The sequence below is a fragment of the Melanotaenia boesemani genome, chromosome 9 (genome assembly GCF_017639745.1).
Source record: "Melanotaenia boesemani isolate fMelBoe1 chromosome 9, fMelBoe1.pri, whole genome shotgun sequence".
Taxonomy (NCBI): Eukaryota; Metazoa; Chordata; class Actinopteri; order Atheriniformes; family Melanotaeniidae; genus Melanotaenia; species Melanotaenia boesemani.
This window is the reverse complement of record NC_055690.1, coordinates 8,361,905-8,385,274: the sequence shown is the minus strand read 5'-3', so window position 1 is coordinate 8,385,274 and position 23,370 is coordinate 8,361,905. Positions and strand designations below refer to the sequence as shown.

Below are 23,370 nucleotides of genomic sequence, written 5' to 3'. Positions count from 1 at the left end.
AATGCAATGTTAGAAAACCACCAGGTATCACTTTAGAGCTGCAGAATCTCAGTCCACCACAGACAAAACTTTAATTAGCTTGCAGATGTCTGTGACTCAGTAAAACCCCACCAAGTTTAACTCTAGCTGTATCCTTCTGTGTACTGTAAGCTTTTACATCCAGTAAATGGAGGAAAGTCTGGAAGTTTACTGCCTGTGGACGGTACAGCAGAGATGACTGGATGCTACAGAACAGAGCTCTGGTTACAACACACACAGGGAAAGTTGCTGTTATCTGTCTTTTGCAAATGCATGTGTGCTGATGCATTGAGGTTAAATATAAATAGTATTTTTCACTGGAAGTTCTCTCTTTCAATCTGGACTGTTGGTTGTGTTTTTGGAACACATGTTTTTGGTACAAAACCCATACAAAAAGTTTGGGTTTTGTACTTTCTAACTCTTTCATGCAGCATTAGTAACTAGCAGGCGTGAACAGGAGTAGAGTTGATGATTTCTAGAAGTTCTCACTTTTGTGACCACACCTGAGGCAAGAGCAGTGAAGTTTTTTATTTTATTATTTAGAGTTATATTACTTGCTTTTTTTTTTTTCCCACACACAAGCATCTTTCTTGCCTGACCCACTACTACTCGGCTGTGGTTCACCTACCCGAACAAACCCTGATTTGAACACTGAGCTAGAATCACACACAGAGGACCCAGGGATGGAGAGGCTTCTGCAGGCTAAGGGTTCAGGCTGTGTACATACATATGACCAGGTGACGTGTATGTTGTTTAGGTGAAATTACGGGGTTGTGATCATGTGGTCAGGGGAAGGGTCACGTACTATACTCAATATTTACAAGAGAACATATAAAAATGTACAAGGAGACTTCTCTGTTTCCCCCCAAAAACCCAGAACTCAGACCCCACGGCTAGTTGAACGTAACGTCTGCGAGGGACCACCAATCTTCCTTTTTTTGTAGTTTTTTTGTTTGTTTTTGAATTCCATTGAAAATATGCTTTTTTCTGTAAAATCACCTGGATTTGCCACATTGGCTTGAATAAAGACTGATAAATTATAAGTATACAAACCAAAAAATAGTTTCATTTTCATTACTTTCGCAACTTATTTTACTTAAATAAAGGCTGTTTTGCATTTTTAACATGGGACATCAGTAATCTCACGGTGAAATCTGACACATTTAAGTGAATGTATGGAGCAAAGTTGAATCTACAACCGGATTTGACCGAAGCCTGTTTGCAATGTGGAGATGACTCTCAGGGATGAGATAAATTTAGTGAACCGTTCCTGATGGATGATTGATGAACAGTTAGTGTCACATTATTTATAAAACATGAGGTTTTCACCCAAATTTAAGATTACATTATTTTGTTGCGTGTGTGTATATGTATATGTGTGTTTTTGGTGCAATGTTCCAGTAAGGGGGGATATGCCTAATTTTTAGAGCATCAAAATAATAAAGTCTTTTTTTTTTTTTTTTTTTTTGTTTCAATCATCTGATTGCAGTGTGTGTGTGTGTGTGTGTGTTTGAGAGAGAAAGGGAGTGTGAGTGTGTGTTTCAGTAAGATATTGTTGTTTTGTCCCAGCTTTGACTCTTCTTGCTTGAGCGCTGCATCCTGGGCAGCTGGACATCCACTTCCTCCTCGCTGTCATCAGACTCAGCGCTGGTGATGTCATCCTCATCCTCATCATCTTCTTCCTCTTCATCCTCCTCCTCTTCCTCACTCACCTCCTCCTCTGCAGCCTGGGGCCCCTCCAGGTTCTGTGATTTAAGACATTTGCTGCGCGTCAGAAACTTTGAGGTAGGAATACAAAGTTGTGTAAATGCAACAAGGCAGCAGGGGCGTATAAAGGACATTTTAACAGGGTGGCCAAGTTAAAAAGAGAAGTTAGGGTGGGGTGGTTCAACTATATATTTCCACTAACTATCCAGCAAGATCATTGCTAAGATTTGTTAGAATCATTGTGTGAAATACAGGGAATTTTAGGTGTCTGGAAACCCTTAAATAACAGCTTTGAGTTCTTTCTAATGTCAAAAATTTAACAGGAGATTGAAAATAATCTGAAATGAAAAGCAAAATTCTGTGAAATGATTACATCATTCAGTGGTACACAATCCTGAAACGAAAAACTACTAATCATAAGGGGAATCAATAACTATTCATCAATCAAAAAATACTCTTAAAGGTACAGTGTGTAAGAATTACTGACATATAGTTGTAAAGATGGGCAAAGAGCCTGGATTTGAAATGCCAAGCACAGTTGTGAAAGGACGGTGGCTGTCAGTGGCCAAAATGCTTCCAGACATTAATATGTTTTCATCTGTGAGTGGATCCAGTGGCCTCAGGTGCCTTTGCACCTATCAAACTTAGCTGGCACTGCAGTTTTAAAGCTCTGAGATTCTCGCTTCACACAGAGTTGTTTGTCCAGTCAGAGACACCGTAGTAAAAATGGTGGTAGAATTATGGCAGTTGCCATTTATGTGGACCCATGGCAATTAGATATAAATGGCTCATTCTAAGAGAATAAAAATATTATAGTTGTTTTAGTAAAGTAATTAGACACTAATAGGAACACAGTTTTTACTAATGTATTTTTCTGTCATTGACCTTTGATTTGGTTACACACTCCACCTTTAAGCAATTGTTTAAAGCACCCTATGGCTCAGTTACAGTCCTGTCAAGTATTGTGTGGGCCAGAAGTGGCCCAAATATGAGAAGCTGGCTTAGACTTTGGTTTCCATGTTCATAAATCTGAGCAGCACACCAATCAGAATCAGGGTAATTCAAATTTAAAAAGGACCATGCAGGCAGCAATCCCAGATAGTGCTGATGGGAGCAGAAAGCTCTCTGCTTCCATGTCAGAAACAAGTGACTGAGCTTCAGTGTCTGAGACAAACCAGAGGAGTGCTTCTCTACAGAGCAGACAAGAGCAGCCAAACTGTTGCAGCATGCATGCACGCTTCACAACAACACAGTGCACAGTGGGGATGCCAGCTGAGCTGAATGAAAAGGGGACACATGCTGACTGGTGATGGATGACTGACACAGCATGTCGGCATAGAAACTTTTTTTTTTTCTTTTTTGTAAATCCTATAGGCTTATTTTCTAATAAGAAAAGATTTATTCTAATTTAATTTTTCTTAAATTGATATAATAAAGATTTTAGGATGTTTGTGAACCTTCTGAGCTGGCCCGCTTGGTTCAGATGAAAAACTAAATTTATCCAGCTTTATTTGATTTAATGATCTGCTTCCACATTCTTCTGCATAATGACATGCAAATCTCCTCATTTCTTTGTTTCAGTGTTCAGGACCATGAACAGAGAATGAGAGGGAACAATATCGAGCTATAAAAAGCTATTAAACCCTGATATGTCAAAAAAATGAACACAAATAAATGCTTATTTAAAAAAAACCCAAACCCAAAAAGATCCACATATGTCTAACATTAGAGATGTGACATTCATGAACGAATCGATTCTTTTGAACGACTCTTTTAAATGAACGATGGGAATCGATTCACAGCTGTGAGCCATTCATTTGTGAGCCATTCTTTTTATATACAAATTTTTGACACTGCCTTCATCAAATCAAATCAAATCAAACTTTATTTATAAAGTGCTTTTCATGCCATAGGCAACACAAAGTTCTTTACATGATTAAAAACATAAGAATAAAAACACACAATGTCTTTTGAATGGCTCTTTGAAAGGAACAGCTCCTCAAGATCCAGCTCCCTTCAAAGAGCCATAAATCCCATCTCTATCTAACATAGATGTAGATTTAGCCTGTAATTAATAACATCTTCGCCAGGGATTTGTGTAAGTCTTTCTTTTCTGTAGACATCCCTGTCACCAACACTCAGCCATTTCAAATTTATCTCTCATTTCCTGCCTGACAGCGTCCTTCCACCTTCACATCCTCCTACCTCCATTGGGTTGATGGTGATTGTCAGAGCCGAGTCATCCCAGACCACGTCTGCCTCTTTTGCCATCTCCGTCAGCTTCACCTCCTGCTGGTGGGTCACATGGATGTGGTATATGCCCAGCACCACTACCACCACCAGGGCTGCGATGCACATAACGATTACCACAGTGGCAGCACTCGGCACGCCTGGGAACAGGATGAGAGATGACAGATGGGTAAAAATGACAAAGTTTAAAAGTAAAACAGCCACGTGGTTACTAGTGTAGTTTTAAGAGACATTTAAGAAACAAATATATCATTTTAAAACAGCAGATTCTGAGCTTTTCTGTATAAATAAATTTTAGTATCTGTAACTACAAAAAAAAAAACAACTCCAAAAAACCCTGCAATTTCTCTCTGGGATTGAGAAAGTATGTATTATTTCATACATCCTGTGAGGTCGTCTTTGTATTGTGTTACCTATGGACCATTCTCACATTTAGTCACTGATCACGTGACTTGCACGTTGGCGGCACTCTTGGGTGGCAAAAAGATAAAAAAGCAGGTGCATTGCTATGGGACTCAGCTCTACAGCTAGCTTTTCATGTAAAAGAAAAAAACTAAGGCTACATTCATTTTTGGATGTTCCAATCAACACCCCAAGAATGGGATTTTACTTTACAGACTGCTGCCTACTGACCCTGAACAACGGCTAAATAGGTTGCCGCTGTCAAACGAGTTACCTGGAAACTGAGAACGCTCTCAGCTGTTTAGTGATCACTTTGTTGGAGGTAAGTTTATCAAAAACTTGGCTTTATACTCTTTCCAAGTCTACTTATGGTGGACTGGTCTAATTTTGAATCTATTTATCTATAAATAATTAAGGCAATGCATTATTAAAATGCAGCAAACTGCAGTGGTTTAATGTTAACGTGCCCCGGAAAAAGACACTTCATGTTTTTCTGTTTTTAACGAACATGTAATTAGGCCAATTTTGTCTTTGCTTGGCCCGTCCATCTTTGTGTTTGTCTGCACTCCTGAGAAAAGATGGCAGAAGGATGATCTGGAATAGTTTGAAAAATGACAGCAACAAAAAAGAGAAGAGTATAAATTACATTAAAGTTTTTAAATTTGGTCTTGTTCATTCGTTTAATTCTTGAAGAGATATTCTTGTTCATGCAACAAGAAATACAAAAACGTTCACGTGTAACCGAGAGGACAATCAATAAGTTTATACGTAAGACATGTTTTATGTTTCTCACAGTGTAAATGTGACCACAGTGAAAATGGATGGATATTCGACAAATTCAACCTCCACCACGGATCACCATGGTGACGACAATTTTCTGTGGTAATGAAAAGTTGGACATGTATTTTCCTTTGAGGTCTTAATAAACGAAACAATCTTTAAATATCAATGTTTTCTCACAGTAATTGTTAGTAAAGTTAACTCCTAAATATATTACTGGGACGTCGTGTTAACTTTATCTGTATCCACTGTTTCCTTACTCAGCTTTGACATGAAGAGGAAATACTTTGGGGCACTTTCCATAGCTGAAGGTCTAATACCCATCCTACCCCAAAATATTTATGAGCCTCTAATCAATATCACATTAAATTTGAAGAAGAGCATAAAAGTAACCAAAAACCATGGGACATGCTAAAAACACACAATCTGACTTGCTTCTTAAAATATACAATAAATCAAACATCTGTCTTACTTAAGATTACTGTGCAGAAAGAGGATATTGCTATGACCTTCTGGTATTAGGCTACTGTGTCTTTCTTCTTCAATGGGTCCACAGACACTAAATGATAATTGATTTAGGACCTGCTGTTTATTCTTAGCTACCCGCTCTCACCCACAGCTAGCTGAAAACAACCCGCTCCTGCATAATTTGTGTTGGGTCCAGCAGGACCTGCAGATCTCAGTACCAACGCTGGGCTCTAATACAGATTACTTATCGTGCATATTGATTTCCTTCTGTTGCTTTTTGGATCATATTTCTGTCTTATTTTCACAATTTTGATCAAGTGAGGTTAGCTTTCATAGCTCTTTTGAGATGCCTGTTTATTTCCATTGACTAAATATGTGTTGTGAATCCCTAATCAGAACAACAAGAATTTCTTTTTCTAATCATGGTGTTAATGATTTGTGGCACTTGTATGTGATAAATCAAAAAGATAAAGTCAAAATGTAACTCTACAGTTTACCTCTTTCTCTGCTGCCAATTAGCACCTTTGAGCTCATGACATTTTTTGCAGCACAGAGAAACTGCTTTGGTTTACTATAATTTCTCTCATCAACTTATTAGAGGGCCGCTGTTGGTGAAAAACTCTGATTAACAGACTGAAGCTGCTAGTGAACTTTGGGACACTAAAGTATAGTGTGAAAAGAAAATAGTCATTTAAAGTTGCATTATTTTAATTAATCAGAATGTGTTAGGTTTGTTGAGTTTTTTGTCATCGTCGTCAGTGACGTCAGTTTTGTTCTTCTGAAAACATGGTGACAGTGAAAGAAAAACTAATTCATAAGGACAAAAACTATGACAATTTAGGCATTGGATAAAACGGGACGAAAATATTTGTCACTGACTGATTCCAGTCAGACTTGATCTGGAGGGAGGCTTGCAAATTTACGCCTGGGAAGGTGTTAAAATTTGCTTGGATGTAGTTTCATGAAACTAAAGCAACAAACTGTCCACATCTGGGACAAAGAGAGGAGTTGAAACCTGGAATCATTCATTCTCTGTGAAGCTTAGTCCATTAAGGGTTGCAGTAAGCTGGAGCCGATCCCAGCATGAACAGGTGAGAGGCAGGGTACACCCTGGACAGGTCACCAGTCCATCGCAGGGCCAACACATAGGGGACAAACAACCATTCACACCTAGGGAGAAATTGGAGTCATCCTTTAATCTAACATGCATGTCTCAGGACGGTTATAGGAAGCCGGAGTACCCGGAGGGAACCCATGCATACATGGGGAGAACCACCCTCGAGGTTCAAAACTCCCCCAGCCGAGATTCGAACCAGCGACCTTCTTGCTGTGAGCTAGGCATGCTAAAAAGCTAGCATGCTAAAGCTAGCAACACCAGAAATGCAAAAAGCAATATTTTAGCCAAGGTATTAAAAACAAACCTGATGCTAAATCATTGTTTTGATGATATATTTTGGCTGATTTAAGACATGAGTCAAGAACAAGCTTTTAACATAAGAGATTGTAACAAAAAGCCAACACAAGGAAGATTAAAATGAATGTATTACCCCTACCGTTTGAGTAAAAGAGCAAAAGTAAAGATGGATCATGCCGTAACACTTTATGCCAAACCTGGTCAGAGAATCATCAGTAAGTTCCAAAAGATTCCTGAATTTCAGAATATTGTGACAATATTTAAGACGTCTGGAGAAATGCCAGTGTGTAAAGGAAAGGACAAAAATCACTACTGGAGGTGTGTGATCTTTTAGCCTTTAAGCCATATTCAATATAGCCACATGGGCTGAGGAGTTTTTACCTTAAACGCTTTCATTTAACACAGTCCTCTGATGCATTAAGCAGTGGAACCTTGACCCATACAAGTTTATCCAATCAGATTTATATAATGAAATAATATATGATGATAAGATATAATATATACAATTCATAATAAAAACAATTTATCTATATTAAAATTCAATAAATATAAAACATATAAAACACAAAAGTATTTAATATAGAAATTTTTAAAAAACACTCGATTCTAGTCTCTTTCACACACTCACACACACACACACACACACACACACACACACACACACACACACACACACACTTTTTATCTCCCTTCCTCCCTATTCTAAGATAAACTCCAATCCCTGTTTCTTAACTAAAGTATATATATAAATATATATACACACACACATATATATATACATATATATATATATATATATATATATATATATATATATATATATATGTACACTGGGGCGGCTGTAGCTCAGGGGGAAGAGCAGTCGTCTTTTGACCGCAAGGCACTTAACCCCACGTTGCCTCCCGATGTGCCTATCGGGGTGTAAATGTGTGTGTGAATGGGTGAATGTGATAAGTAGTGTAAAGCGCTTTGAGTGGTCAAACTGACTGGAAAAGCGCTATTTAAGTACAAGTCCATTTACCATATATGTATATATATATATATATATATATATATATATATATATATACACACACATATATACATGCTACATACATACACCATGTCTACATGCTGTATAAATGTACTTAGCCACATTTTCATTTTTCAACACGACAACACACTCCGCTGGGATTTTTTTCTTGAACTAAATCATATTTTCTCACTTCTGACTGAAATAGCATGACTTCTGTGGGCCTGTCCTCTGTGCCTGTGTGTGTGTGTATTTATAGAGGGGGAGGCTCAGAAGACTCTTCAAATGATCATGTGATTCAGTCTCATTTGTGGATTTTGACACCGAATCCACGGCCTTTGATCTTCCTCAGAATGAGGCTTGATGCCGCCCCTGAGAGCAACTCGAATGTTTGTATATGAACACATTTTCCCTTTCATTCACTCATATGCATACATTGATTCTGAAATATTCACATGTGCCAAAATACATCAGCTGGAAAGCACAAATGGAAATGTCTTTTTTTATCCAACCAGCCTCCACCCTCTGTGCTCTTCTGACCTCCTTTTCATACACAGTCCCGCCAGCTTACTGGGCTATTAACAGCACTGGCCACTGAACTCTCCAGGATTCTAAGTAGAATCCATTAAAGTCTGATGAATAATTAAATCTTATGTGATAGATTAGGACCAATGCCTCTCCTCCTTAAGACATTCTCCTTACTTCAGATGACTGATGAAGAAAAAGCAGAAGTGATAAACAGACTTAAGCCGTTTCTTTTAAATCTTGCCACATTCACCCAGAAATGGATAACTGACATGTTTTTTATTCTTCTTTTCCACAGAATCACTGGGTCTTGAGTCTGATTTTCAACTTTCATCAGTGTGGATTTCCTTTTTTTGTTTCTATCAGTTTTATCAAATCAGTTTTGACCTTTCAATCACATTAATTCAACCTAAAAATTATGAATAAATGAGCAACATGGATATTTTTAGAGGAAGAGAATTTGTGGCTGGGACAATATTTTTCTTTCTGTTCCATTAGATACCTAAAGAAAGATTTGGTGATGCTTCTAAAGAAATGGAGGTATATTTCAGTGATTGACACATAATATGACAGTTGTCAGGCTAACTGATGCCAGTCTGGAGTTTAATTAAAAATGTCTACAGGTGACACACCACTGTCTCTGGAAGCTTCAGGTGAAGAAGTTTCTCTAAGTCAAGGTCAATACATCAAACTCAACAATAAAACACACAGAAAAAAAAAAAATTATTATTATTTTCACATGAATAATGCCTCAAAATAGATATTTGTACAAACACACACACACACACACACACACACACACACACACACACACACACACACTAGAGAGTTTGTTGATAAAGACGGTAGAAAACATGACAAAAAAGTAATATGTTAGCTTAAAAAAAATTATTTTTACCTCTTTTATTTAGTAAAATGGTAAATAATCCAAATGTGTGTTTTCCTACCTGAAACATGGCTGGGGTACAGGTCGTTGATCATAGATGGATGGTGGGCCACCTGCATGTACTGAGGCGGTGCTATCATGTGATTGACATGCACACCGGCTTCTGAACTGTGCAAGACGCTCACCTGGATCAGAAGGCAGATGGGAACAAATTCAGATGCAGCTGATTTCCTTAAACTTTTGTGAAATAGTTTGTTTCCTCAAAGGAAAACTAGATGAGGCTTAAATAAGTTTATCTTTGCTCAGAACAAGAACAGAAACAATGTGTTGCCCACCGACACACTGAAACCGTAAACAGTTTACAACATGTGCCTGAAAGTTTCTGCTGAGGTACTATAGTAGTTTGTGCCCCAAAACTTAACTGACTGGTTATGTTTGAGTGTTAATTTATCCAAACTGAATGATAAAGGGGTGCTTTTGGAGCACCTATTTCAAATTTGCCCTGAATGTTTAAGGCAGGGGTGATCAAGTCCGGTCCTCGAGACCTGACATCCTGCAACTTTTTCGATGCAACCCTTCTCCAACCCACCTGAATCAAATGACTGGCTCGTTACCAGGTCTCTGTAGAGCTGAATGACATGCAGAAGACATCTGATTCAAGTGTGTTGGAGAAGGGTTGCATCTAAAAGTTGCAGGATGGTAGATCTCGAGGGCCAAACTTGGGCACCCCTGGTTTAAGGTAAAGGCACATGAATGCAGGTATTGTACAAACTGGGTCCCTGAACCCCCCCAAAAAATGTCATCCTTTTTTTTTTTTTTTTTTTTTTGTCTGGAATGATTGATGATTTCATAACATTTTCCCAGCCTTTGGTGCAACTGTGTCGTCCTGCATCTGAAAATTCTCTTGCCATTCTTCAGGAAAAGCAACCTCATTTTTAAAGTTGTCCCACCAACTTCGTTTTGTATGTCCTGTAACCAAGGTTTACATCAGCACTACTTTGGCCAGGCCCACTGTTGCCATGTGAACAGGAAAGGGGACGCTGGCCCATATTTGTGATGTAGCAGTATACAATCTGACGTTAAATGTGAAAAACTCTTTTTTTCTGTCCACATATAAACGATACCAGATGGAATCAGCTGAAATCCTTCACTTGGAAAGTGTTTTACAGAAATGTTCCATATCAGTACCAAAAAAAGCTGCTAGCATGTGGATGATTAGCAAGAACACAGTGTTCATTTCTACAAGACACGGTTGTTGCCAGACACAAGAAATGAGTCACCTTTGCCTGTTTGAGTTCTTTGCCTCTCCACTCTGTATTGAAACAGCATAATTTAAAAAAAAATCTTGCTAATATTATTGTTGATGAACAAATGTGTAATTTTTATTAATACATGTGTTAATTTCATGCTGTGTGCTATTTTCTTACATTTACACTGCATATGTTATTTTATTATCTTCTTAACGAGTCTTATCTTTTCTGCCTCCTGTTTGAAATGACATATCCAAAATAAATTAAGTATATTTTCCCAACTAAAGGCTGTAGATAAGTGTTACTGTGTTAGTGTAAATTCACCTGGGACACAGTAGAAAATGTAAATGGTTATCTCCTACTCGAAGAAAACCAGATTACTTTGAATGAAAACCATAGGATGGCAGCCCAATTAATCTAGGAATTAGTAAAGTAAAGTCTGATGAGGAACGGTGCAAAAATGTAAGCTAAAAAAGGGAACCTGAACACTTTTACAGATGGTTTAAGGGAGGTGTCACACAGGTAAACAGCTCAGGAAGCCACTGGCTGATGTTGATGGACACCTCTATCAATACTCAGGAGAATCCAGAGATAGCCCCCAAATTCACCTAAGAAACACCATGAGGATCCAGAAAGAATTAAAGCTCAAGATAGTATATGATAGGAACAGTAAATACTTCATATAGGACTGAATCAAAGTAGACCTTTATCTCCATTGAAACTACCAGAACCTTCATGATTCATTTCAAACTAGAAGCACACAGAGCACAGACCTATGTCATAACCTGGTGGTCACGTGACCATGAACAGCTGCCCTGAAGTGCCCTAAAACAAACCCTGAAGTGTGCAACTTTACATTTTTTTCATCAGTTTTTTATAGAAAAGGATCCATAATTTCAAACAGTTATACTGATGCCCTCAGTGTCAGGGCTAGAAAAAGCTGCAGGACAGAACGAATGCCCTCGTGTTTATTCTCCATCACACTGTGAAGGAGCTGCTCACATAAAACATTGAGAACTTCACAAAAACCGCCAACAGACGTTTGTTCTTCTACTTCTATTTTTAGCATTTATACAAAAACAACTATAAGTTTTAAACAGTAAAATCATAACAAATATTTTACACATCAGTCTCAAAATGATCTAAACAAGTTGTTGACTATTTTGAAGGACTCAAAGGTCTTTCTGGACTTTTATGAAAAATGTTCTCATGTTGTCTGTGGAACAACTATGCTTATTGCAGCTTATCACAACACAACTTTTTGGCATATTTAAAGGAAACTCTATGAAAATAAAAGAAAAATCGATGAGGATTGATGCTGAAAATCAAATGATGTTATGCTTCAGTAACCTGTTGTTTTTACTGGTGAAAGACCTGAATAAGATAAATGTTTCCAGATATTTGCCCCTGCCTGTAAGAAATTCTTTAAGAAATTACTGGGTCCAGACAAGGATCTGGATCACCCCTAAAATGTAATCACGTGTTCCTTATTCCATCACGGAGATTTTCTGAAAATTTAATCAAAATCTGTCCATAACTTTTTGAGTTATGTTGCTAGCAGACAGACAGACAGACCAACGCCGCTGTAAACATAACCTCCACCAGTGATGGAGGGTAACGGAGGCAGAGTCCTAAGCAGACATTAGCACACATTAGCAGAGTTTCTTAGAGCTGCAATAAAACTTTTGAACACAAAACAGCAAAAGTGAGACATGATTTTTGATTCTGGCTGCTAGCTCAGAGTTTTTGTCCCACAGAGATGAGACAGACATTGTTGTAATCAGCCGTCTCTGCTTTCACCTTGTTTGTTTGTTTGAAAGGGGATGGCGCTCATGTCCTTCTTACATTCCCATGTAATTGTTTGGGGTTTGGACTATGTTGCATTAGGATGTCAATGCTTGGTGGGATATTCTAGCTGAGTTTCTCCCTGTGGTTTTGGTGTGATGCATGTTATCATTGCTGTTTCCTATGTTGTGCAAAGAGATTCTGTATTACATCTATCTCATGCTGCCTCTTCTACAGGGACAAGTAAGTATTTTTATTGTAATTAGCAGTTAATTAGACATTCATATTTAAATGTCTAGGCTAATGACAATTCAGTACATCTAAGAAAATGGCAAAAATCCCAACAAATGCTATTAAGGTATTCAGTTATCTTCAGTTGCACCCAGTCAGTGTTTATTGCTTCAAATGAATATTCTGGTTTATTTTTAGTGTAATTATGATAATTATGTCATAATTCTGTGGGTCATTTAACTTTTGGATGACTGACCTCAAGATTGAATTCATTGCTGGTGTAACGTCCGTTGAGCTCTGAGCAGGTGAGACGAAGCCTTCTCTCTGTTAGATGTCCAGGCTGCCAGTTGTAGTAGCGCACCAGTCGGATCACCTGTTCATAGTTTGCCATGGAGTCAACACCTGAGAACAGGAACAGCCAAAGATTAGCAGAATGAAACCAACTAAGAAGCAGCTCTGGTGTGGTCCCCCTACCGTATATAGACATGCCGGAGGTAGAGTTGGTGGCATCCAGGTGTTTTCCAAGCAAAGAGCTTCGCTGCAGTTGGAGAGATTCTTGTTCTGGACTTAGCTCCTCCCCCAACACCAGGATGTCACAGTAGTCTAAGTTATGAATGATCTCCTCCATCACTCCGGGTTGACGTGCTAAACATAAATGCACACATGTACACATTACGGCAGTTTTCTGACAACTTATTTTGTTTTGGGTTCCCTGGATAAAAGGAAGTTTTAGCACTTTAACCTTTATATTTGGGATAATTTCTTTTTTAAAGGTTAGACTTGAAGCCATTATTTTGAAAGTGCATTGTGGTTATATCTGCATGTATGTCTTTTTAATTTTTTCTCATCTCATATCATGAATAAAACTAACAATAAAGTATTCTACCACTGCTGCCAATGAACACATACTTAATGGCCACCAATCCAGTTGCTGGTACCATTACTAAAATATCTAAAAGGAAATGCCACTTCTTTGAGGAGTCATAACCTCAACAGCTGCAGACACAGCAGTATCTTCTCCTTCTCCTGGAGTCCAATTACCCATGAACTCTCTGAACACAGGCAGCAACATGAACTTCTGTGGGACCACATTTCTTCAGACTCACAGAGAATCTCTGCAGCTCTGTGTGGGTGCTGGGGGGCTCTTTGACAGTCTGCTGAGCCTCCACATCTCACTCCTACCAAGTCTTCTCCCTTGCTGTGGGTTCCCAGGGGAGGTGACTGGCTGTGCCCATTTAACAGCTTTCCAGTGGGCTGAGACAGAAATGTGCTTTCTTTATTTAAAAGGGGGCTATTTTGGTCAGTAGCAAATACAGTATATTTAAATTATATCAAAACTGGTAAAGGTTTTTGTATCAAAAGGGAGATACTGAGTCTGTATTTAAGCATTCATTGGTTTATGCTATTGCTTTAATTGAAGAGGGGCATGGTTCATAGTGTATATAGCATTTTTTTTTAGCTTTTATTAGCTTAATGTTTCATTTGAGCAACTCAAAAGTTGTCCTTGTTATTACCTGGCTAACAGCATACAGATATAAAGTTAGCGGCAGATAGAGACATGCCTCTTTTCAGGGTTAGAGGAAAACATAAAGTTGCTAAAAACTTTTGCCTAATGCTAATGTTGCTCTTTTGGATGAATAGGTATGTGAACACTGCTAACATGTTAGCTGAACACATTTATGGCAATGTACAGAGTTGATTCTCTGTTTATAGTTGACTGACTAATAAAAATAATAATATTCACAGTGGAGATTTGTTTCAAACTGATTCAAAGACAATGTGTGATTTTCTCCTGACCAATGTGAAGCTTAGTTTACTGTAAAGTTACTAACTTCAGTTTCTCCACTTTCAGTTCTGACCTTTGGCCTTGTCCCATGCACACAGAGATTCCTTCTAATTTCTCTGAAGCTTTTAATGATATTGTACACTTTAGATGAATGGATCTTCAAAGTCTTCACAATTTTACATTGAGGTTTTTGTTTCTGAAATTATTCCAAAGTTTTAGATGCAATTTATCGCAGTTTGACGAATCTCTGCCCATCTTTACATCTGAGAGACTCTGCTTCTCTGAAATGCTTGTTTTATACCCAGTCATGTTACTGACCAGTTAACCTAGAAAGCTTCCAAATGCTCCTTCAGTTGTTTATGATTTGTGCCAATTACTTTTCCAGCCTTTCGTTGTCTCTGCTCCAACTCACAAAGGAAAGAATGGAGATGAAGAGAGACTGGGAGGGCAGAATAGCCAGGATTAAAGAAATGGAGACTGAAGAAAAAACTCCAAAGCAAAGGAGAAAGAGAGCGAACAGAAGATGACAATTAAAGCAAACTTGTCAAAATTTTGAGCATTAAAGGTGATAAATTGAAGGGAGATGTAATGACCTTGGTTTGAGTAAAGGCATCAGAATAAGCTTTGAAAAGATACTGCACAGGACTGGTACAGGAAGAGGGCGAAGAGGCAATGCTGAGTAGGCTCAAGGGAAAGACAAATGAATGAAAGAGAGACAAAGCATGGAAGAGGGCAAAGGAGCGATTAGCAGGGTCCAAAAGAAACTTATTGCATGCTCTTGCATGCTCTGTAAAAGAAATGTGCAATTTATCTTGAATCCTTTAAGCCTCAAGAAACAACCAAATTGGGCCATTATGAAACTTTATTGTAACAACCTCTGCCACTCACACAAACTCTCTCAATCTCTCTGTCTCCCTTTCTTTCCACTTCTGTGTCTTTCTTTAGTTTCCAGCTAATCTCTTCCTCCCAGCTGTGGTCTCTATTTCACAAGCTGAAAGCGCTTCTCTGACTCCTGAAAGCAATGCCACTTTCTGCTCCTCTTTCTCCGTACAGTACATTATGCACAATGGAGAGCTAAAGCCTCCCTCTCGCTCTGCTTATCTGCTCCTAATTGACTGCCAGCAGCAGTGCTCGGGGCCGAGCCGGGCGGCTCCTGCCTCTGTGGTCAGATTGTTGGACGAGACTACAGCTGCTGGGATTTTTAATCGTTTTCATTTGCCACCGGTGAAGGCAGTGCAACCGATGGGATGAGACTTCTGGTAGCATCAGACCTCACTCAGCAGGAGGAGTTTTTCAATTCAACAGTGACAAAGAGGAGCGGATATGGCAACTGTTGAGGAGCTTATACCTGCAGATCTGAGTGGAGAGGAATGTACTGGACTGGAGGAAAATTACTCAACATATTGGCAAGGTAATCTGACAAAAAGAGCTCTTGCTTACACTGCAGGTACTACTGGTGATAAGAGGCACTTGGTTTCTGAAGGGTGTAACAACCTAAGGGAAAAGTACCAGTTTACTTTTGAGATACAGTCTAACTTTTTAGCTATATTTTGCTCCATTACGTAGCAATAGTAATGTTCCTTCTCAGATTAAGATTGTATAAAAAGGATTTATTGTTAAAGGTTTTAAGTACTTCCAAGTACTAATCCTGCTCTTTGGGAGAGTTTCACTAATATAATAACTTCATGAGATAAAATCTAGAATACAAAGAGCATTCAAACCTCTTTTCAGTTGAAGATGTCCAGACCAGAAAACCATCTTTTTATAATCATGGTCATTGAGCTAAATACAATCTGAGCTGTGGAGAAGTTCCATTGACTACTAAACACGGCTGAATAGTGGCACCATTTCCAGCTGTCCTCGTATCCATGGTAACCATTCTGATGAAACATATGTTAAATTCATGACTTAATTTTAAACATTGACATTCTTTGCCCATTATTATGGTGTTTGCTGATGTTTCTGTGCTGTCCTCTCACTCCCCGACAGACTGAAGCCCCTTTCCTGGAGGTTCCCTCCTGCTAGTCTTCCTCTAGAATCGCTCCCTTCCCGTCGGTGCTCATATTTGTTTATTCTTTATCATTTTAATCATTGTTAACCTTTTTGTTGTACTTATCTTATTTTGATTTTTTTCACACTGTTTCTGTGCAGACCAACCAAATTTCATAATCCAAAGCACAATGACAACGACGATGATGATAATAAAAGCTATTCTGATTCTTATTCAGATTGTTTTTGTTTATTTTACCAATATCTAACCAGGAAGTTTACCTGCCCTTATTTAAATAATGACCTGGCCCAGAGGCAACAGTAAAACATACATATAATGCAAAACATACAGGTTATGAAGCCTCAGGTCTAACTTCATCCTCGGTCAATTACCTCCTGAGGGATGCTTTAAAATGTGGAATGGTCTGGGCCAAACTAATTTATCGTCCTAAATTCTCTAAGTGAACCCTTTGTGAAAGGATTTTTCTTACAGAAATGACAGATTTTTAAAAAAATGTTTCCCAAACCCGCTATTTTCTGCTCAGGTTAGTCTGCTCACGCTTGCACATTTGAAAACCAGGGGTGCAATTTTGATCGTCAGGTGGAGAATCAATCTCATTGGATGAATTAAGAAGCTAAAACAATGCTATGCTAAAGTATTTAGACCCTGAATTCTGTGCTTTGTAGAAGTCCTTTAGGCTGCAGTTCCAGCTGTGGAACTTCATGGCTGAGCTTCTAAGGGCTGTACACACCTTTATTCAGTGGGTTTCAGTAAAACAAATGCAGCTGCTTAGTCACTGACCCGCAGCACTGATGATATGAGATCTTAAAAAGTTTTGTTTGTGTCAAAGACATTAGGCCAATATTCTCAGGCCACTTAGACTGTTGTTCACTGGATCAGATAAAAAAAAAAAATTTTTAAAAGTTGTTATTGAGGAACACAGAACTTTCCCTCTCTAGGTTACTCAAAACTACAATCGCCAGCACTTTATCAGGTCCACCCTCTAGTGCTGGGATGGACCCCCTTTTTCCTTCAGAACTGCCTTAAATATTGGGCCATAGATTGAACAACGTGTTGGAGACTCATTGTCATGTTCTAGAAAGCAGGTGGAGATGATCTGAGCTTTGTGTCATGGTGCATTATCCTGCTGGAAGTAGCCATCAGAGGATGCTACACTGTGGTCACAAAGGGAAGGACATGGTCAGCAACAATACTCAGGTAGGCTGTGGTGGGTAAACCAGGTCACATTGGCTTTAAGGGGACCAAAGTGGGCCAAGACCCCCCCCCAGTTACACCACCAGCAGACTGAAGTGTTAATACAAGTCAGGATGGATCCATGTTGGGTCCATGTTGGATCCATGCGGATCAGCAGTTTCTGACAAACTCATACCAGCCAGCTGATTAGATATCTGCATTACCAACGAGTTGAACATGTGTATTTAATAAAGTGACAGTTTCAGTTTTAGTGAATTAGGCTGCATCTGATTGGACCTGGATTTCTTAACTTTCTCTTTAAAGTGTAATTTAACTTACTTAACTGTTAGCTCCAAAGCTGGAATTACCATTAGTGGCATACATGCTTGTCTTAAATGAGCTTAATTATGGTTCGATTAATACTTTCTTCCTTCTTTTCATCTATCTGATGTTATCGTGGCTGTAAGGAGGTGTGGGTCGAAGAACAATCTTCTACTGTTTTTTTTTTTTTGCAATAGAGGTATATCTTAAGAACTTTATTTATTGTCCTAAATTATCAGTTTAAATAATCAGCTTAATCAGCTTAACTTTAAACATTTAGCTTCCAAAACACACTTGGAAGCTAAATGTTCTCTACGTTTGACTATTTTAACCTTATTCTGATGTGAATGGAGCAAAAAAACAAAAGTAAAATCAATAAATAAATTTCCTGCTGCCTGTTGGTCAAATGGACTGATAAATAAATACCTCATTGCAACTTTTGTACACTATTCTTTCCAGAGAGAATTCTTCAGTGCAACACTGAGAGCACAACTTTAGTTTCCTCCACTTCTGACTTTGTGCATCTGCACCAGATGAAGTGCTGCTGCGTATTTCCAGTCTCATGGGGGATGATGAACTGTTTAGCTTTCTCTGAGGGTTTGTTTTGGAAGGCAGGTGAAGAGTGAATATGCTATGGGACCTCATTAATGAGTGAACAAATCATAAATATGAAAAACACAAAGTGAAATATTTAGTGAAGACAGATTTCTACCTGCGGGGAGGTGCATACTGAATCCCCAACTTCGAGCGGTATAGTCAGATTTTGCTGTTTGGTGTGGGAGCTTGTCACTAGGAAGTAACTATGGCTCATAAAAATGGTTCGTATCAGACTACCTAAACAAAAAGTACATTTGATATTAATTTACTTCTCTCCTTTCTCCTAGTTTGGCATCATGTATTATCTATGAACTGTGATCCATTAAGAGGCTAAAACCTGCTTTTGACCGGAGGGCTGTATGAATTACAGAACAGTCTAACCAGTAATAAGGAGCTGATCCATCACTGGTTTCCTGTCCACTGTTCATTTGTAGTGTTATATTTCCTGACTGCATTGGTTTCAGTGCAGCTGGTGTATCATGTATATATGATGGTGCTAACCTGTGTGATGTGCAGCGGTGTCTGCCCTGGTGACCGTACTGATGATGTGGAGGTCCTGGAACAAAGCAATGCCTCCCGATGATCCAAAGTTAGAGGCTGGCCGGCTGAGCCTCTCCACTCCAGTGATGGTGATCCTGGGTTCACTGGGCTGCAGCACCATTACCACTGCATCAATGGTGGGGATGGTAATACAAGTGTCCTCACCAAAACACCTGGACATGAAGAGGTAAAGAAAGGCAGAGGAGTGAGGAGTGGACCATGGACTGGGGCTGCAAACACAAGCTGGAGGTATTCATTTCAGCACCAATTCATGGCAGAGTCACCTTAGGGCACTCCAGACTTTTGTATATTTAAAATTTTTTTAAAGCATTTAATTGTGGTACAAATATGCCAGTTTGTGACTTTTCTTATAAGAAGATTTTACAACATTTAAACCCAACATTACAAAGTACAATGTGTCAAAAGAGAAAATCTCACATATTTTGAAACGTTATGAATGCCTTCACGCTATAATAATAATAATAATAAATCAGTTAGGACAAACCTTACACCCCTACAATGAAATACCAGCCCAGATATGCACAACTATAAAACAATATCAGCTTCATACTTTTTGCGAAACATTAAATATATATATCTGCTTATGACAGAGAAAGATATCATGATGTCATGTCCTTGTATTTCAGAGCACGAGGTTGTCAAATGACCCCACCTAGGAGCCAAGTGGTTAAACAAATCCACCAGGGGTGCAAACACGTATGAGCTTAATAAAAAACACAGTTGGATCTCAGCAGATGTGCAGTGGGTTCTGTCAGAGAACTGGCCCAGTATGAACCTACCAGAACCCCTCAGGTCATCTGGATCCAGTTTCTTATCAGTTCCCAGAGTCAGAAGTAGACATGGAGAAGCTGCATTCAGCTTCTATGCTTCACATGTCTGGAACAAACTCCCGAAAAGCCTCAGATCAGCTAAAACACTAAGTTTATTTAAATTCATGTTAAAGACCCACCTGTTCGCTGCTGCATTGCAATAGTTTTTATTTAAAAAGCCCAGATCTACATCTGTTTCTTTTAAGCTTGAATTTTTAAACTTGATCATGTTTTAATACTATTTTTATCCAATGTTCTTACTATTTCCTTTCTCTTTTGTTTTTAATGTTAAATTATGCTTCTTATTTTCTGATGTTTCAGTGTTTCTTTAAAGCACTTTGACGCACAATGTCGTTGAATTGTGCTACAAATAAACTTGTCTTGTCATTAAGAAATTTTATTAGAAACACAGATAAAAACTCTTTTCTATCTCCACAATAAAACAACAATTTACAACAGCACGTTGGGACATTATTGACTTCTTACAGTAGGCTACATGCATTTTTTTTTGGTCTATGCAGGATTTAATATCAACATCCCCAAGGTGGAAGGAACCTGTGTTCATTTGGGAAAAAGAGAGCAATTCTAAACTTGGTTTTGGCCGATTAAGCTGTTAGATAATAAAATCTCAGACCAGTGTGGTCATTGGTCACACACTTTTCACATTCATCAGGTCTCTCTGTCAACACTAACCCAGATCATTAAATAAATAAATATCACTAAATGTTGACTGATGTGCACATGGTAAAAAATAAATATTTCTATCAGTCTTCAGTGTTGGTCTTTTGTAGTGTTGCTGCATTTATTTCTGTATTTGCTCGGTATATCTCGCATACAGAAACAATAATGTTAACGAAGAATGTTTTAGGTTAATCACATCTGTGTATAAGAGGTTAGAAAAAGAATTTGATTATAAGGACAATATGTGTTTGATATGGTAACAAAAAAAGTTTTTCTAAGTAAGTGTATTATTTTTACAAAGTGTTCTATTTAGCAAATCTAAATCTAATCAAAATTTAAATCTAATCAAAGCTTTGTTGAACTAATACTGAGAAGTGTTTAGAAAAAAATTCAGTTTTCCAAACTGTGCCTAACCAGTTAAAAAAAAGACAATAAATAAAGTAATAAACTTATAAACAAATGTAAAGGACGAGGCAGGAAGTGACTGAAATACTCTGGCACATAGCTGGTTCTGCATTAAAAACACACAATATTCCGGGTTATTGTTTACTAGAAGCTGAAAACCAGGAGTTGATTATTAATCACTAGGAGTGAGGCTTGGAAGGGTGGAAAGCCATCTGATAAGTCAGACAATGCACCGTGTGTGATTGAAAATGTGTGCTATTTTTCATTTTTATCACTAACTGAAAGTAGTATGATCATTTATAAAGACTACTTTGATGTAATGATCTGATTTTACAGCTGCACTGTATAATTACAATTTTATTTTTTAATAAAAATATACAAAAATAATTATAATGGGGATGCAGGTGTTTCCCTTGCATCACTGTGTCTATGATAGTTACATTTGATATTTATTTATATAAAAGGTAAAAAGATCATTTCCTGTGTCAGTTTTAAGAGGGGAACAAATCCATCTATGGCGTGGGCTACGAAAGATACAAGGATGACAGAAAAACCTATACAGTGTCCAAGAACATTTCTGATGCTCCACATAAAAAACAAAAACAAAAAACAAACAAACAAACAAACAAACAAAAAAAAAAACTTCAGAGACAAATAATAATAAAGATGTTTTTTCCAAATCACAGTGTGCTGTTATTCTGGAGGTAAAACACTCGGTTGAGTCGGTGCCCAAGCAGCAGACTCAGACCTGTAGCCGTGCACCTTACTGTGTTTTCATACGTGTGCGCCAGCCTCCTGGAATGCCTGTTGGTGTGTGATAGCATGAGCTTAACTGCACAGCATCTGCTGGCAGCCTTAAATGGATGGACACATATTGGCTCTTTAGGATTTGAGGCTGCTAGCTGTGAGCTTACAACAAAGCCACACTGAAAGTAGTGCTATCCAGCAAACACACACACACAGACACACACACACACACACACACACACATACACATTTATTGTGTTCACACACGCTCGTTCACACAAATGAGTTCAGGCTTCTGATGCACATTCCTCTGATACATTGCTGGATTCACACATACACACAGAGTGAAGACGGCAGATCACACATCAATCAAATGCAAAAACATGAGCTATTAAATGAGAATGGGATGGGAGGGGTGGGGGAAATACTGGTGATGGAAAGCGGGGAGGTATGAGCAGTAAAAGCCGAAGAAACATGTCTGATTTTTGTTTCTACATTTCTCTGAAGGCCTTTCAAGCACACAAACATCTGTTAGTGGGAGGGACATCAGAGCCCGTTGAGGCTGTCTTAGATGCAGAAAATCTTAATGTTCTTTTGTTTTTGTTTCCTGGATTAGAAACCTGGGATATAAGATGTATGCTGTTCCCCCAACCTACATACTGATGTAAATCATGTTGCAATTATTCTGCTGAATCTCCATATGTTCTCCCGTCTCAAACTGGAACATTTTGTATATTCTACATCATATTCTGTATGATTACAGCCAAAACAGAATGAGCTCTGTTCTGTTCAGGGAAACAAATGTACAGATGTAGAAGTACTAATTAATAGTGTTTCTGTTCAGAGATGCCGCTTCCACCAGGCACATCATGCACTGAACATAGGGCACCAAGTATTAGGGGAGCAACAAAACATTGGGCTAATGATCCATCATTATCATCATCATATCATATTTAAAGTTAGAAACATTGTATCATTCTGAATTGTGAAGCAGGATCCAGTGTGATCCAGTGTGATTCCATGTGATCCAGTGTGATCCAGTGGGATTTAGTGTGATCCAATGGGAATGAATGAAACTGATTTGTAATTTAGTGATTTAGCTGGATTCAGAGTGATCCAGTGTGATTAAGTATGATCCAGTGTAATTTAATTGGATTCAGTGTGATCCAGTGTGATCCAGTATGATCCAGTGTGATTTAGTGTCATTGGGTGTGATCCATTGTAATCCAGAATGATCCAGTGTAATACAGCTTGATTAAGTGGGATCCAGTGTGACCCAGTGTGATTCAGTATGATCCAGTGTGATTTAGTATTATTCGGTGTGATCCATTGTGATCCAGAATGATCCAGTGTAATACAGCTTGATTAAGTGGGATCCAGTGTGACCCAGTGTGATTCAGTATAATCTAGTGTGATCCGGTGTGATTCTACATGATCCAGTGTGATTTAGTGGGATTCAGAGTGATCCAGTGTGATTCAGTATGATCCAGTGTAATTTGATTGGATTCAGTGCAGTCCAGTGTGATTCAGTGTAATTCAGTGTGATTCATT

At 38.4% G+C, this 23,370-nt stretch overlaps 1 protein-coding gene across 1 annotated transcript in view; it reads right to left on the bottom strand.

The window, feature by feature from the left end:
• Positions 1-589: 589 nt before the first annotated feature.
• LOC121646338 (calsyntenin-2-like) overlaps positions 590-23,370 on the bottom strand; it is a 311,928-nt gene continuing 289,147 nt past the window's right edge. Inside the window, exons 12-17 of the mRNA XM_041995254.1 lie at positions 19,118-19,329; positions 13,203-13,373; positions 12,985-13,130; positions 9,524-9,647; positions 3,931-4,115; positions 590-1,763 (exon numbers count right to left, since the gene is read on the bottom strand). Of these exons, the coding sequence (XP_041851188.1) occupies positions 1,560-1,763; positions 3,931-4,115; positions 9,524-9,647; positions 12,985-13,130; positions 13,203-13,373; positions 19,118-19,329 (1,042 nt within the window). The 3' untranslated portion in view covers positions 590-1,559. The remainder of the gene's footprint in view (positions 1,764-3,930; positions 4,116-9,523; positions 9,648-12,984; positions 13,131-13,202; positions 13,374-19,117; positions 19,330-23,370) is intronic.